General features: G+C 36.3%; 2 protein-coding genes across 2 annotated transcripts; both read left to right on the plus strand.

Annotated features, from left to right (window-relative positions):
- The first annotated feature begins 1,886 nt into the window (after window positions 1-1,886).
- Window positions 1,887-5,410, plus strand: LOC133862707 (pentatricopeptide repeat-containing protein At3g24000, mitochondrial). Its single transcript, XM_062298560.1, is given in 12 exon segments — window positions 1,887-2,021; window positions 2,167-2,496; window positions 2,499-2,559; window positions 2,562-2,803; window positions 2,805-2,897; window positions 2,899-2,991; window positions 2,993-3,087; window positions 3,089-3,490; window positions 4,303-4,403; window positions 4,522-4,587; window positions 4,673-4,811; window positions 5,134-5,410. Coding segments are annotated over 12 exon segments (2,034 nt in total).
- Window positions 5,411-9,735: 4,325 nt separating this feature from the next.
- On the plus strand, window positions 9,736-13,174 carry LOC133863935 (rop guanine nucleotide exchange factor 3-like). The gene is made up of 8 exons (XM_062300097.1): window positions 9,736-9,982; window positions 10,340-10,683; window positions 10,790-10,906; window positions 11,018-11,172; window positions 11,303-11,377; window positions 11,698-11,988; window positions 12,429-12,773; window positions 12,879-13,174. The coding sequence occupies exons 2-8, from the start codon at window positions 10,365-10,367 to the stop codon at window positions 12,996-12,998; spliced, it is 1,422 nt and encodes a 473-aa protein (XP_062156081.1). The 5' UTR covers window positions 9,736-9,982; window positions 10,340-10,364; the 3' UTR covers window positions 12,999-13,174.
- The last annotated feature ends 976 nt before the right edge of the window (window positions 13,175-14,150 follow it).

Below are 14,150 nucleotides of genomic sequence, written 5' to 3' on the forward strand. Positions count from 1 at the left end.
AAAAACTTAAGTTTATAGGAAAAAGTAAATTTGGCCATTTAAATTAATATTATACCGCATGTCATCGTAAAAACTTTTGGATCTCATATTTATCAGTTGCTTGCCTCGCTTACATCTCTACCCAATGTTGCCTCTCCCTTAGCGCCTCCACCACCACCGTCGAGCTCCAATCCTGCCACCTCTCCCATCATCGTCCCATCATGTAGGGTAGTTGGACCACCTCAATTGCTGAAAGAGGTGGAGAGGCCAGTTGGGGTGGCCGAACCACATCTCTTGGCCAAAAGAGGTGGTTTAGCAACACCCAAAATCCGATTTGGAGGTGGCTGAACTACCTCTTTTGTCCATTAGGAGTGGTTCGACCATGTTGAGCGATAGGACGATGATAGCGGAGGTGGTGGGATAGGAGCTCAATGGTGCTGAGGAGATGGCAAAAGAGCTGATTGAGAAGCAGTGGTGGGCAAAGAGGTGAGACAATTGGTGAAAATGAAATGCAAGTTTTTTTTGTATGACGTGACCGTTTTTGAGCGGTTCATTTTAAATGAATGATCTAGATTAGAGGTATTTTATCCGTGCAATACCGAGGTATTGCATGCACGGGATCTCCATCCTTGGCTCTAGATGGTGGCTTGAAAAAGACCTTTTAATTAAGTATCCATAGCAGCTGGAAATTGGAATAGCAATTATGTTGATGCCCTTTGAAAATGTGCTTGTATTATTGTATAAAATGTAACCATGACATTTGGTCCTAGTATAAGCAAGTTATGATGATGTTGGTGATGCTGGTTTCAAATACCATTGCCCTGCGCGAGGTTAATTGATTCAGTGGGTAAGAAAAAGGCATATCTCATTGCCATTTGTCAGTCTACAAAGAAAGGCAAAATGATAAAAGCATTGAAATTAGAAAACGAGAGAAGACTTTATACAACTTATAGTGATTAAATATACAGTCGATAAGGCTCTAATTATTAGATTGCCCACTTTCCAATGGGCCATCCACAACAGCATCATTTCCATTTGAATGCGAGAATGTCAAAGGAGCAGCAGCACATACACACGTTGGCAACACTTTCCTGGAATTTGCACTTAAAAATAAAATTTGAAGAAGCATTCATGATTCATGATTCATGTGTAATGTGTTAATAGTATAGTTAAATTCCTTGCATCAAAAGCAAGCCACATTTGGGCAAAAGAGACTTGGGGATTTTGCATTAAATTATTAATTTAATGACCATTTGTAAAGTCAATTAAGGAAATGGGCCAAACCCAATAGTTACAAAAATGCAGACATAAGCACATACATCATGATCAGTCTTCTATAGATTTTTAGAAACGGGAATTTGCTACAAGTTCTTGCCTTTCGAGTACGACACGCCGTCTTTAGTTCCGATCCCCTCGGGTATATCCATACGATACGACACACCGTCAACCCTGTGCAACACGACATTCCGCTTTTATCTCATCTCATGGCATCTCTCTACGCCTATTAGGCTATTACTCTCTCTGAGCTAACTCTGTCAGGATCACTCTTTCGCACCCACTAGCAAAACTCTCATTTAATTTCCTCAAAAAATTCCTCAAAGCAAGCTAAAAATTAAGTTCACGGCCTAACTTTTAGGCCCTCTGTCTAATGATTTATCTTTCTCGTAATGCACTAAAAGTGTTAGAAAAAATTACCCATGGCCCATGGGCATGTTTGTTTGAGAAACTTAATTTACCTTTGCTCTAAATTATAGTTCTTTGCGCATTAAGTGCATGTGCATATTATGAAGACCCAGTTTGAGTTTTTTATGCTCAAAGAGAGAATGTAGTATTCTGGACATCTAAGATATCCGGTTTGATGAGGAAAAACCAGCCGAATGAAGAGGTTGGGCTGTTCAAAAAGATCGATGCTTGGGAATGGAGAAAGGCCCAACTATGTGACGGTGTTAAGCGTAATACGGGCTGTTGGTGCATTGGATATATATGATTGGGAGGATATGCTGTTGGTAGTTCATGATCAAAATGGGGTCCGAGTCAGAAGTGTCAGTGCTAACGGCTCTACTTGGTTGTTATTCTATATATGTATGATATGGGAATAATTGTGTGGAAGTTATTTCATCAGATACCTAGTAAGGATGTGGTTTCATGGAGTGCAATATATGGTTTCAGCGTGTGTGAGGTGTGCAGCCAAACCATGTGACCATTGTAAGCATTCTATCTGCTTGTGCTGATCTTGGTGTCTTGTCTTTAGGGAAAGAGATACATGGGTTTTCCATAAAAGGGTGTTTTATTGTCTAACAAATGTTCAACTCACTTGCAGATATGTATGCAAAATGTAGGAATCTTGAGACATCAATTCGAGTTTTTAAGGATATATTGAAGAAGGACATAATATCATGGAGGACTATAATTCAAGGGTGTATTGAGAATGAGTGTCCAAAAAGGGGATTGTATATTTTCTTAAAGATGAGATTGTCTTGCTTTCAACTGAATGGAACCATCATCCGGGATACGGTTGTAGGCTTGTAGCATCCTCACAAGCAGAAGAGCATAAATTTGGTCTGGCATTTCATTGCTACATACTGAAAGTGGTTTCCTGGCTTTTGTTTCAGTTGGAACTGTACTTACGCAAATGTACATTAAATTTGGTGAGGAGGAGTCAGCTAGGACTATATTTGATCAGCTCAATCACAAAGACCTCATAACTTGGAGTGCCATGATCTCTGCATATGGTCAAGGCAGGAATCCTCATAATGCTTTGGATACATTTAAACAGATGCAATCCATGAATGAGAAGCCCCATGAGATTAATTTTGTCAGTTTATATAGTACTACAAGCATGTTCTTCAATGGGATCTCAAGAGCTTGGGCAAAGCATCCACGCTCATGTAATAAAAGCTGGTTACTCACTGAATGCATAATTTAAAATCAGCCTTCGTTGACTTATACTGCAAATTTGGAAGGATAAAGCAAGGAAAGGCTCTTTTTGATGAACTTCCCACCAAAGATCTAATATATATGTTGGAGTTCAATGATCAAAGGGTATGGAATGAATGGGTGTGGAACTGTCGCACTATAAACATTCTCAAGCATGTTGGACTGTGGAATAGCCCAATGATATTGTCTTTATATCTGTAATATCTGCTTGTAGTCAGTGCGGGCTAGAATATGAAGGTCGGAGCTGGTTTCATTCTATGGAGGCTATGTGTGGCATTACCATTACCCCCAAACTTCCAGACTATGCTCGCATGGTGGATTTGCTCAGTCGCCATGGAAATATAAAAGAAGCTCTTGAATTTGTAAGAGAAATGCCAGAGGAGCCTGATAAAAGAATTTGGGGAGTTCTTCTTGCGCGTAGTAGATCAACATGCAAATCTACTGAGATTGCAGAGTTTGTGATTGAACGGCTTGTTACTCAGGATCCACATGATACTAGCCATTATGTGATTTTGTCAGAACAGGGTAGATGGGAAGATGCGGAAAGACTGGCTAAATTGGTGGGTGAAAAGGGATCGAGGAAGCTTTAGGAGTAGCATGATTTGTTCAAATTCGATATCTTAAGGTGAATGACTTCAAAAGAACCTGTTTGTGAACAGGGTTGTCACCTCAATGTTTAATACAGTTTCTTGTAAAAAGATTGCCATACTCGGGTTTGCCTTCAAGAAGGATACAGGGGACACAAGGGAAACACCGGCAATTGATGTGTGCAAAGGCTATTGGGGATAAAGCACGGTTGAATTTGCACTCATGAGGATCAAAAGCTCGACCTGCATGTAAATTTTTGTTCTCTGATGTTCTTTTCTTTCACCTGTTAGTCCGTGGGGCATTACAATCATGTAATAGTATTTCTGTCGTTTTACATTGGAAACCTTACAATTGATATTTCTGTTACTTAATTTGTTGTTAATTATGAGATAATAGACCAAAATTTATGTTTTAATTATGGTTGAGTTGTCAGTGTTGCGAATTATATTCATGAATCATGTTGCATGGAAAGAACTTTAGTGGGGGAGGTTTTAACGTATTAATGTTACTCATTGTTAAGTAACCTAAGACCAAAAGCCACTTTCATCATAAGAATCCTATAACTAGGATGCTAATTGGGCTTGCATATAGACACGACAGGAGTGTCGGTTATAGGGAACTGTAACTGTAATAATCAAGTATGTAACTCTAATATATTTATCATGCGTTACCTTCAAGTGGATTAATAGGGATTTCTTACAACCCTCACTGAAGCAACTGCTGTATTAAATTAACTGATGAAACTGCCATGCCATGCACCATAAATAGTTTCTTTTCCCAATATATATAGCATCCCACACCCTCTGAATCGCCTTACATTCTATACACACACATGGGAGGAGGAATCCTTGAAGTACTTCTTGTTAATGCTGAAGGCATTACACACACAAATCTTGTTGGTATCCTTCCACTTCTTTGTTATTTTTTATCAAAAATAATAATGTTTTCCTCCCTTTTATATGTTGAACCGATTAATAGAGCTTGTTAACAGTTTGAATTCTGATCATATTGTCCTAGGAACACCATCCTATTACGTCAATATCGAATGTGGAACTCAAGTACATAGAAGCAAAGTATCATCAGGTTTAGCTCTTGTTGCTATTTTTCAATGCTAGTATAATTAATCAGGTCATCCTAATGACCCTAGTAACCAAGTTTCATTGTGCAGGTGAAGATGATAATGCTTGGTGGAATGAGAAATTCTTCTTTGAATTCCCATTGTCTGGTTGGAAAAACTTGACCCATCTTAAACTAACAATAATGGAAACTGAATTCCTCACAGATGGAGGATTTGTTGGTGGAACCATGTAATGCCTTTTCCTTTAGCCATACTGGGTTTTTACTAGAAGTTAATTACTTTCACCAGTAAAACCTTTGATGATCTTAAGAGTTGCCTAACTTCCTACTTAATAGAAGAGTACAATTTTTGTCTTGTGTCTTGTATGCACAAGATATTACTGGAGACGTGTGACACTCCGGCTTGCGTCCTGTGTTGTAAGATTTGGATTGTTTACCCAAAAAAGTCTAAATCTCTCAAATTTTTTACCCAAAAAAAAGGAAAGAACAGTATTTTCGTTATAATTAATAATGTTTTTTCCTCAAGTAAATTTAATCCAATTTGCACTGCAGAATTCACCTTGGTGGAATAATTACAGAGGGCAGTGACAGCGGTTTCCTTGAAGTAAAACCGGCTCCATACAACGTGGTGCTTGAAGATGACACCTACAAAGGCCAGATAAAGATCGGATTTAAGTTCATTGCAAATGTAAGAATGAGTATACATATAATTCGTGTGATTGATTTAGCATTTATAATTAAGCAGATTAGAGTGCTAATTAAACAGATTACAGCCACTAAACTTATTGCAGAAAGAAGTGCCTGCAATCGAGACAAGAGGACACATTGAGGAAGAGAATGAACCAAGCAAAAGGACATGTAGCGCCATTGTCAAATTATGGAGAAATTCGTGGTGGAAGCTCGTGTGTTTCCTCAAACAAAGGGACTTCAAAAATAAGCAGAAAGAAAATTAGGTGGAGTCATAAATATTTAATGGAGAGATTAATTTTGAAGATTTTGAATTAATTGCATTTTATTTTGGAATGTTGAATTGGAGACATGGAGATAAATCAAAACTCTTTTGGCCATTTATGTCTACCATTGAGACATTAAGCACTTTGATTATCCGTTGGTGAAATAATCCTTCCATGGGTCATAATTAGAAGTCATTCTTTGTTGTTATAAGTAAGATGTAACGGTCAAGAATAAATATCCATTTATATTAGTGAGTTATTATTTTTATTAATTACGAAATTAAAAGTCCTGCTAATTAACAGACAAGAAGATGTTATACGGGGATTGTTCAATCGTGTTATAGTCCGTTGTATGAAAATGTACAATTTCTTTTATAAATAGTCCACTCCTTGAGGAGTAATGTTTTAAGGATCGGAGTACTAGCTCTTGTCCTCTAAAATATTATGTGGCTTTTAAAATAATTACTTGATCAAAATCTAATAATGATCATCACTGAACCAAGTCACGCAGTGGGTGGTCAATATGGGTTTGACGTCTACGGATTCCCCCCCATGAGAAAACTCATCCTACTTCATGCCAGGTTATCAATTTTCCTATGAGATATGATATGGAGTTCATGATCATCTCTAGTTTTGTGCTGGTTGATCAATTTCTCAATGAGATCGATATAATATGGGTACATGACCAACTTTAGTCCGTTGTCGGCTGATCAATTTTCTAATGAGATAATATATCATATGGACTGTTGATCTCCAGCAGCGTTGCCTTATGAGCTAAGACGCTAAGTCATAGGCTTTCAGCAGTGCTAACATATCAGCTGTGTCGTAGGCCTTCAGCATAACACATCGGCTGGGTTTGGTTCAATTTGGTTAAACTTTGATTCCGTCTTGGTTCGAATAATAATTGAGCTATTCGTGAACACAATTATATGTTCAAATATTAAACGAGACGTACTCGTATAAACTCAGCTCGACTCGAATAAGCTTGTTTAAACTCGTATAATAAGCTTCTTATTATTTTAATTTTTTAATAAGAACATCTTAATTAAAAATGAATTATCTTCCTACTATAATATATATATATATATATATATATATATATATATATATATATATATATATATATATATATATATAACTTGAATTATTATTGTGAGTTTAGTTTTATAGATTTGTGTGTACTTGAGTATGTTTGCGAGTATATACGTGTGGTTATATGTGTGTATATGCACGTGCGTAAGTTGTGTATGTGCATAATGAATTTATCTACATACATATAAACTAGAGATTATATTATTTAAGATTCAAGTTAATTTATTTAATTAACTTAAATGATAAAATTTTAATAATACTTAATTAATTAATGATTAGTATGGATTCACGTAAAGGTAAACAATCATGATATTTACTTTCTGTAAGAAATTAATAAGTTAATTGAGCAGCTCGTGATAAGATTGAGCTCAATTCGTGTTTAAAATAAAATTAAACGATACAAGCTTGAACAAAATATCTAGCTCGGTAATAAGTTCGAGTTCGACTCGTGTTCGAAATAAAATTAAATGAGCCAAACTTGAACATTCAATACTCAACTCGGCTCAAATACAACCCTAAATGTAGCAGACTTTCCCTTTCACATCATGCGCTTATTATCCGTATTCACACTGTTATCAAACACAGTTATTATTCGCTATCCGCGTATGAGGTAATAGACGTTTCGGGCATTGAAATTGTAATTCATTCTTCTAGTAAATACAAAAATGCATTCTATATAGTTGAACGTTATTATTCAGATCACACTTGCTAATCATTTTGCCATGAAATTTTTCGTCTCATACATTATTTAGGTTCTTACATATGAGATAACACAAAAAAGACGTCGTTTTAGGGAATTTAATTAAGTTTACATAATACATATTAAATATAAAAAGTATACGGATGTGGATATGTGCAAATAACATATGTGGGCGGTTATTATTCGCCGTATTTTCACTCCTAGTAACATACATATGTTGGTTCTCCATTGGTCGTATTTGTTGCTAGTTTGTTCTATATTTTACTTGGCTTTAAACTTTGACTTAATGGTGTGCACTCTACAGGACTCAAAGAGGTGCATGAATTTGGTCACGAAGAAAGTTTGACCTCAATTTAATAATCAGAAAGTCCTTACTTGTATGTTAGTACCGTCACCCTCATCACACTTTCACGAGCCCAAACGACCAACCAAAGTTCACAAGGCTGAGAAATCAGAAATGGGATGCACGTCTATCCCACGACCTCTTGTACCAATTTTTGTTCACATCTAAATAACATTATCAGCAACTCAATTAGTTTCATATGATCACTTGTTTTGTTTTTGTTCAAACTAATAATTCATCAATTTTTATTGGAGGATTAATGCCATTCACATGATTTCTAAGCTAACCTCCGACCAAGCAAGCTACTATACTACATATTATATTTCCTCGGCATGGAAATGGGATCCCCATGCTCTATTTTTTTTTTTTTTTTCTTTCAAGTTTTGGTTCAATTAACATTTGACAACTCAAATGGGTTTTATGCATTAAAAATTCATGATATTTGAACCCTAATTTCTTATTTTATTTAGAACAAAGTTTTTCTCTAAACTTGGCCGGAAGGATTTTCTCTAATCCAATATATTAAACTCATGTGATAATTCTAAAAGGCTTGTGATTATCAAAAACATTTTTAAATATCACTGAATTGGAGGAAATTTCACTAACCTTGTTTAATTAGATGGAAATTTGTGTCCATGTATTTAAGATTATGTTGCCAAGTTTCATTTCATGTTAACTCATTGTGGAATTTGTGGGCCTACCAATTCCGGGAATAAAAGAGAATAGTAATGCCATATACCGTTGATGTGGTATATAGTATTACTTAAAAGAGAAAGAGTGATTAACTTCGGAAGATAAATACTTCATGTATTTTCAAGTATTTACTCTCAAATGCATACTTCCTAACGTGATAATGTTAATGGATTATCATTGAATTTTGGATCTAAATCTAATTATGATTTTTAAAGTCACGTTAAAAAAATATGCATTTACAAGTAAGCACTTGAAAATGCTTGTACCATTTCTCAACTTTGGAAACCTTAAATTGGTTTTTTGAAACTCCGTCATCATCTTATGAAGTGTCGTGTGGTTTACATGCAAATCGTGCTCACATCACAATAAATATTCAGTAGTGTAAAGCCCCTTTAAGGTTCGGATAAAGATTCTCTATAATTATTTGTCTAAATTTGAGAGAATTCGGGCAAATAATTGCGAGAGACTACTTATGAGACCAATCTGACCAGATAAGTAGTTGGACAACTCAATTTTTATTTGGTCAAGTGGGTCCCATAAGTAGTTTCTCATAATTACCTACATAAATTTTCTCAAATTGGAATAAATAATTGTAGATGATATAATCTGGTAGGCTCCTCCTCTTCTCTTCTTTTGTTGGATTCTATCATTTTCTCCAACTCTCAGCATTAAATATCAATCATCCTCAAAAAGGTCACCAAAATTACAACTTGCTGATTTTAAATGATTTATTTGCCCGTTGTCAAAACTCAAAAACGATTTTTTCATGGTATTTATGTCCCTCATTGTTATCATATTTATTTTGGTTGCAATATTGTCCGTGACTCACATACAATATCATCAATTTTGGGATGTGATTTTTTTCTATATGAATTTATCATAAGAAGGAAGAGCATCATGGGCCAAAACACAGGCATCAAGGCAACATTTAATCCAAACTTAACATACCCTTGAGTCTGGTAATTTGAATATATTAAAAAAAAAATGTTATTTAGTAGACTGCTATACAACTGCCATACAAGTATACAACTGAGATGACGTGACAGTGAAAAGCAATCTTGAAATTTTTTTTTTTAAATGACTGATTTTCGCAATTACATCGTCAAATTGTATGGCCAATGACTAATTTTCAATGTCACATCATCAAATTATATGACAGTCATATAACAGTTTATTAATAATATTAATCCATAAAAAAAAAAAAAAAAACAAAGATTACAAGGCAAAAAAATTGCTCAAAATAGATTAAAATAATGGCGGTGGAACTTACTTTTCTCCTATTATAAAATTGCAAATGATGTGTTGAAATTCGTTGCTTCAATAATACTATCGCCCACGTTTTCACAATTACATATTCCAAGCACCAAGCCGTTGTATCGCATAATCTATTGCTAAGATTCAGCCATTCTTGCAACTGGGTGTGTGTTCTTGGATCAAATAATTAAGGTCAACCGCATGATCAAACTGCCAACATCTTCCGGCCACGATCATGGTGATATGGGTTTGCTAAAAGAAAGTTGTTTCTTTAGGAAAGAAAAGGTTTTTGGTAATTGGGAGGGAACTGTTTCAAACGTTCTTCAGCCAGCTTCAACAGTTCAAATTCAAATCTTGTCAATAAAGGTAACATGAAAGAATGTTAGACCGTTGCTCTTTTGGGAGCCGTTGCCTTTTAAGTTTTTAAATTTCAGTTTGTGGACCGCCTGAAAATTTATGCATAAGCTTTTTTGCTGCATTTTCAGTGCATTATTTATTGTTTCTGACAAGAATAACAACTTCTCAGAAACCCCTTTTGCTTTTTGTTGCAAGAAAGAAAGATTCATGCTTTCCAACTCTTTATGTTGTACTATTTAAGGCAGTTCCCGGGTCCAGACATTCATTCAAAGACCCACCAAATTACTATGTCTGATAATGATCGTGAAGTTCTGAAAATCTTGAGCCCACTAACCCAATTTTTGAGACTTTCATGATTGTATGCAGGCTTGAGCAATTAGACCATAAGTTAATGGATAATTTGTCGAATTCCGATGATTATGATCTGGGTTATCAGCCGTCGCCTTCTTCAGTGGATCAAAACGATCAATCGACGTCGGAAACTCCCGGGCATTCGACGATGAGCGGCAGTCCTTTTGCATACAGCAGGACTTTTTCTGAGACCTCTGCCTTTTCAGAGCCTATAGATGACAGTAGCTTTTCCAGTGGACCTTCTCCTTCTCCCTGGCCGGTAGCCAAATCCAGATCCCTTAGCAGACTAGCAATGAAGCCCCACAAGCAAGCTGTCGACGATCATAAACTTGATGATCATGATGAATCTACTGATTCAGGTGAGTTTGAAATTGAAGAGTCTCACTTCTGCAACATTTTTTATTTTTTATTTTTTTTCCAAAAAGGCTATGAAACCTTGGTTAAATTATGTGAAAATCTTGGCAGAACTTGAACTGATGAAGGAAAGATTTGCAAAGCTTCTGTTGGGGGAAGACATGTCAGGAAGTGGGAAAGGTGTCTCCACTGCGGTTACTATCTCAAATGCCATAACCAACCTTTATGGTAACATCTTTTGTAACGAATTAAGAAGACTAATGGGGAAGGAAATCAATATGCTTTTTTTTTTTTCATATTTTTTAATCTAATTGCACACATCTCTGTAATCTTCTGCAGCAACCGTATTTGGCCAAAACTTAAGGTTAGAGCCAATGAATACTGAGAAGAAGGCTTTGTGGAAAAGAGAAATGGATTGTCTTTTATCCGTGTGTGATTACATTGTAGAATTTAGCCCAACCTCGCAAGATTTAGATGACGGGACTAGTGTGGAGGTGAAACTTTTTAGATTCATATATATATATATATATATATATATATATATATATATATCCACTCTGATGCTTTAATTGTTGAATTTAAGTGATTTTGCCTCTTTCTAACGTAAGTTGTGATGTTTTTCAGGTGATGGCAAGTACACCAAGATCGGATATTTATATTAACCTTCCTGCATTGCAGAAGCTTGACATGATGCTCATAGTGAGTCAAGTTCTATTTTTTTAAAGTCATACTCTTTTAGGGTTCACGATGGTTTATGATTTCAAAACGTGCGATTTAAAAATAGCGATGTTAAAACATACAATTTGAAAATTGTAGTCTAGCTTTTAAAAACGCACCCATTGCTTATGCAGATTTTTCTACATTTTTAGATTGAAATTTTTAAAAGAAGGCCTTTCCAAACGATACATTTTAGGGATTTTTAGTTTACGTAATTGCAATGCCAAACGCGCTCTTAGTCAGAGTAGCACAGTTTTTTCTCACGGCCGATGGCTCATGGAAGCGTAAATTTTTCTTGACAGGAAATATTGGATAGTTTTGAAGATACAGAGTTCTGGTATGCGAAACAGGGGAGCATGTCAGGAAATTCAACTCGTTTAGGCTCATTCCGGAAGGTTGCTCAAAGGAAAGAAGAGAAATGGTGGTTGCCAGTTCCCTGTGTTTCCCCAGGTGGCCTCTCTGAGAAGGCAAGGAAGCACTTGCGACACAAACGTGACTGCGCCAATCAAATTCACAAAGCTGCCATGGCCATCAACAGTACTATTCTTGCAGAAATGGAAATCCCAGACACGTACATGGCAACTCTTCCAAAAGTCAGTCCTCTTTGCTAATCCAACAATTTTACATGTACTTGTTTTTTTTTTCTTTCCTGAAACTTTGAGTCTTCTCGAATCCCATGCATTTATCTTCCAATTAGATGTATACTGAAAGTTTCAGGAATGGGTAATGTTATTTAGTAAACTGTTATATAACTGTCATTCTAGTTATATGACAGTCGTATAGCAATCTACTAAATAGTATTACTCGGGAAATGATTTAACAAATATTTTGGGCAGAACATTATCATATTAAAAGTGTAAGAATTGGAACAGAAGTTTATCCTAGTAAAGATTCTCCATTCATCTTATGCATGAGAAATATAAGTTTAATGGAACAGTTGAGTGTTCTTAGGACTTCTCTCAGACAATTTTGTTCCAGAGATTACAAATTTCCTACTTCTGACATGATTTTCTTCATATCATTTTAACCACAGAGTGGAAAAGCATGTCTGGGTGAAACAATTTACCGCTACATGTGCACCGGAGACAAATTCTTACCGGGCCATCTTCTTGACTGTCTCAGTATAACATCCGAACATGAAGCACTTGAACTTGCAGACAGGGTTGAAGCCTCAATGTATACATGGAGGCGTAAATCATGTTTGAGCCATTCAAAATCATCCTGGGACCTGGTAAAGGATCTCATGGCTGAATCTGACAGGAGTGACAAAAATCATGTTCTAGCAGAGAGGGCAGAGAGCTTGCTGTTCTGCCTCAAGCAGAGGTATCCTGAGCTGTCGCAGACAACCTTGGACACAAGCAAGATTCAGTGCAATAGGGTAAGTGTACGGCCATCAAACCATATTTCATGCTCATTAGAAAGAAGAAAAAAGCATTCGAACGGGCAATGCTGAAGGCTTGAAGGGAATTTTACTTTTTTGCAGGATGTTGGGAAAGCAATACTGGAGAGCTACTCAAGGGTGTTGGAAGGCCTAGCATTCAACATTGTTGCTTGGATTGAAGATGTGCTTCACGTAGACAGAACGATGATAAATGAAGAATAAGAGGAGGAGAAGCTCTCCTCTAAGCTGATCATTTCAAAATTTTTGCAGCAAACTTTCCAAGAAAAAAGAGGCAGTAGATGATCCTAGGAAGTTTTAACTGTATTTGTACGAACTTGAATTGTTAGCTGTAATACGTAAAACATCATCTACATCCATTTAATGATTTTTAAGCATAACTTGTACATTAGAAGCTTACACAAATTCTCGAAAGTTTAAGTTCATAAATTTAGAAACTCGATCTTACAGTCATATTGTTACATCAATAATTTCTTGAACTCGCAACTGGATAAGTCGAGTAGGTTTGTAGAGGAAACCTAGACCTTTAGATTCATAGAGAGAGAACCTAGACTTTCTGGCAAACACAAGATTTGAAGGAGATGTGCAATAGAATGAAATCAAATGTTTCTATTTGAAATATTAGCTTATGGAGATCGATAGCTACTAAAAGATAGTGCCTATGCAATCCAGCTCTTCATTGTGCGTCAAGCTATTGTAATCTTGTCCCATGCAATGCAACCCCCAATACAGTAACACATATCTCACGTTCACATGCAATTATGCCCTAAAATTTTCAAAAGAAAAATAACCTCCACTGGCCATGGAGATGGCATCTGGTAGTGGAAACCCATTGTTAGACCTCAAGTCTCTAGCCATTAAGACCCATGACTTGACGATACGTCTCCTTCTACAGAGACCCATGACCCACAACCAAACCATGGTCCATGGGTCTCTAGTGGGTCTCCTTCCATAGGATGACCCATGGCCAGGCCGTGGGTCTATGGCCATAAGAGTAGTGGAGAGTCACGTGCGGGTCAAATGAAGTATTTTTCATCGAAATTAATAGAAAATGCTACTGGAAAGGACAAATCGAGTGCCCGATAATACGAAGGGATCGATTGCCACTTTATAGAATTTAGTGATATAATTACAAATGAGTTTGTCAAAGCGTAGTTTCTCCCTAGTTTTAAGCATGTTGTACACCATCCGTGAGTGACAGCAAGTTACAGCTCCTCAACCCTTGGGGTCAAATTTGACCTTTGGAAGTCAACTTTTACGAAAATGTAATATAATATTGCACTCTACCCTCAAATTTTTCAATTTTCATGAAGAAATATGGAAGTGAGTCATCACCACAGCTGCCAAAGCCAACCT

The sequence above is a fragment of the Alnus glutinosa genome, chromosome 3, assembly GCF_958979055.1.
Source record: "Alnus glutinosa chromosome 3, dhAlnGlut1.1, whole genome shotgun sequence".
NCBI classification, from domain to species: Eukaryota; Viridiplantae; Streptophyta; class Magnoliopsida; order Fagales; family Betulaceae; genus Alnus; species Alnus glutinosa.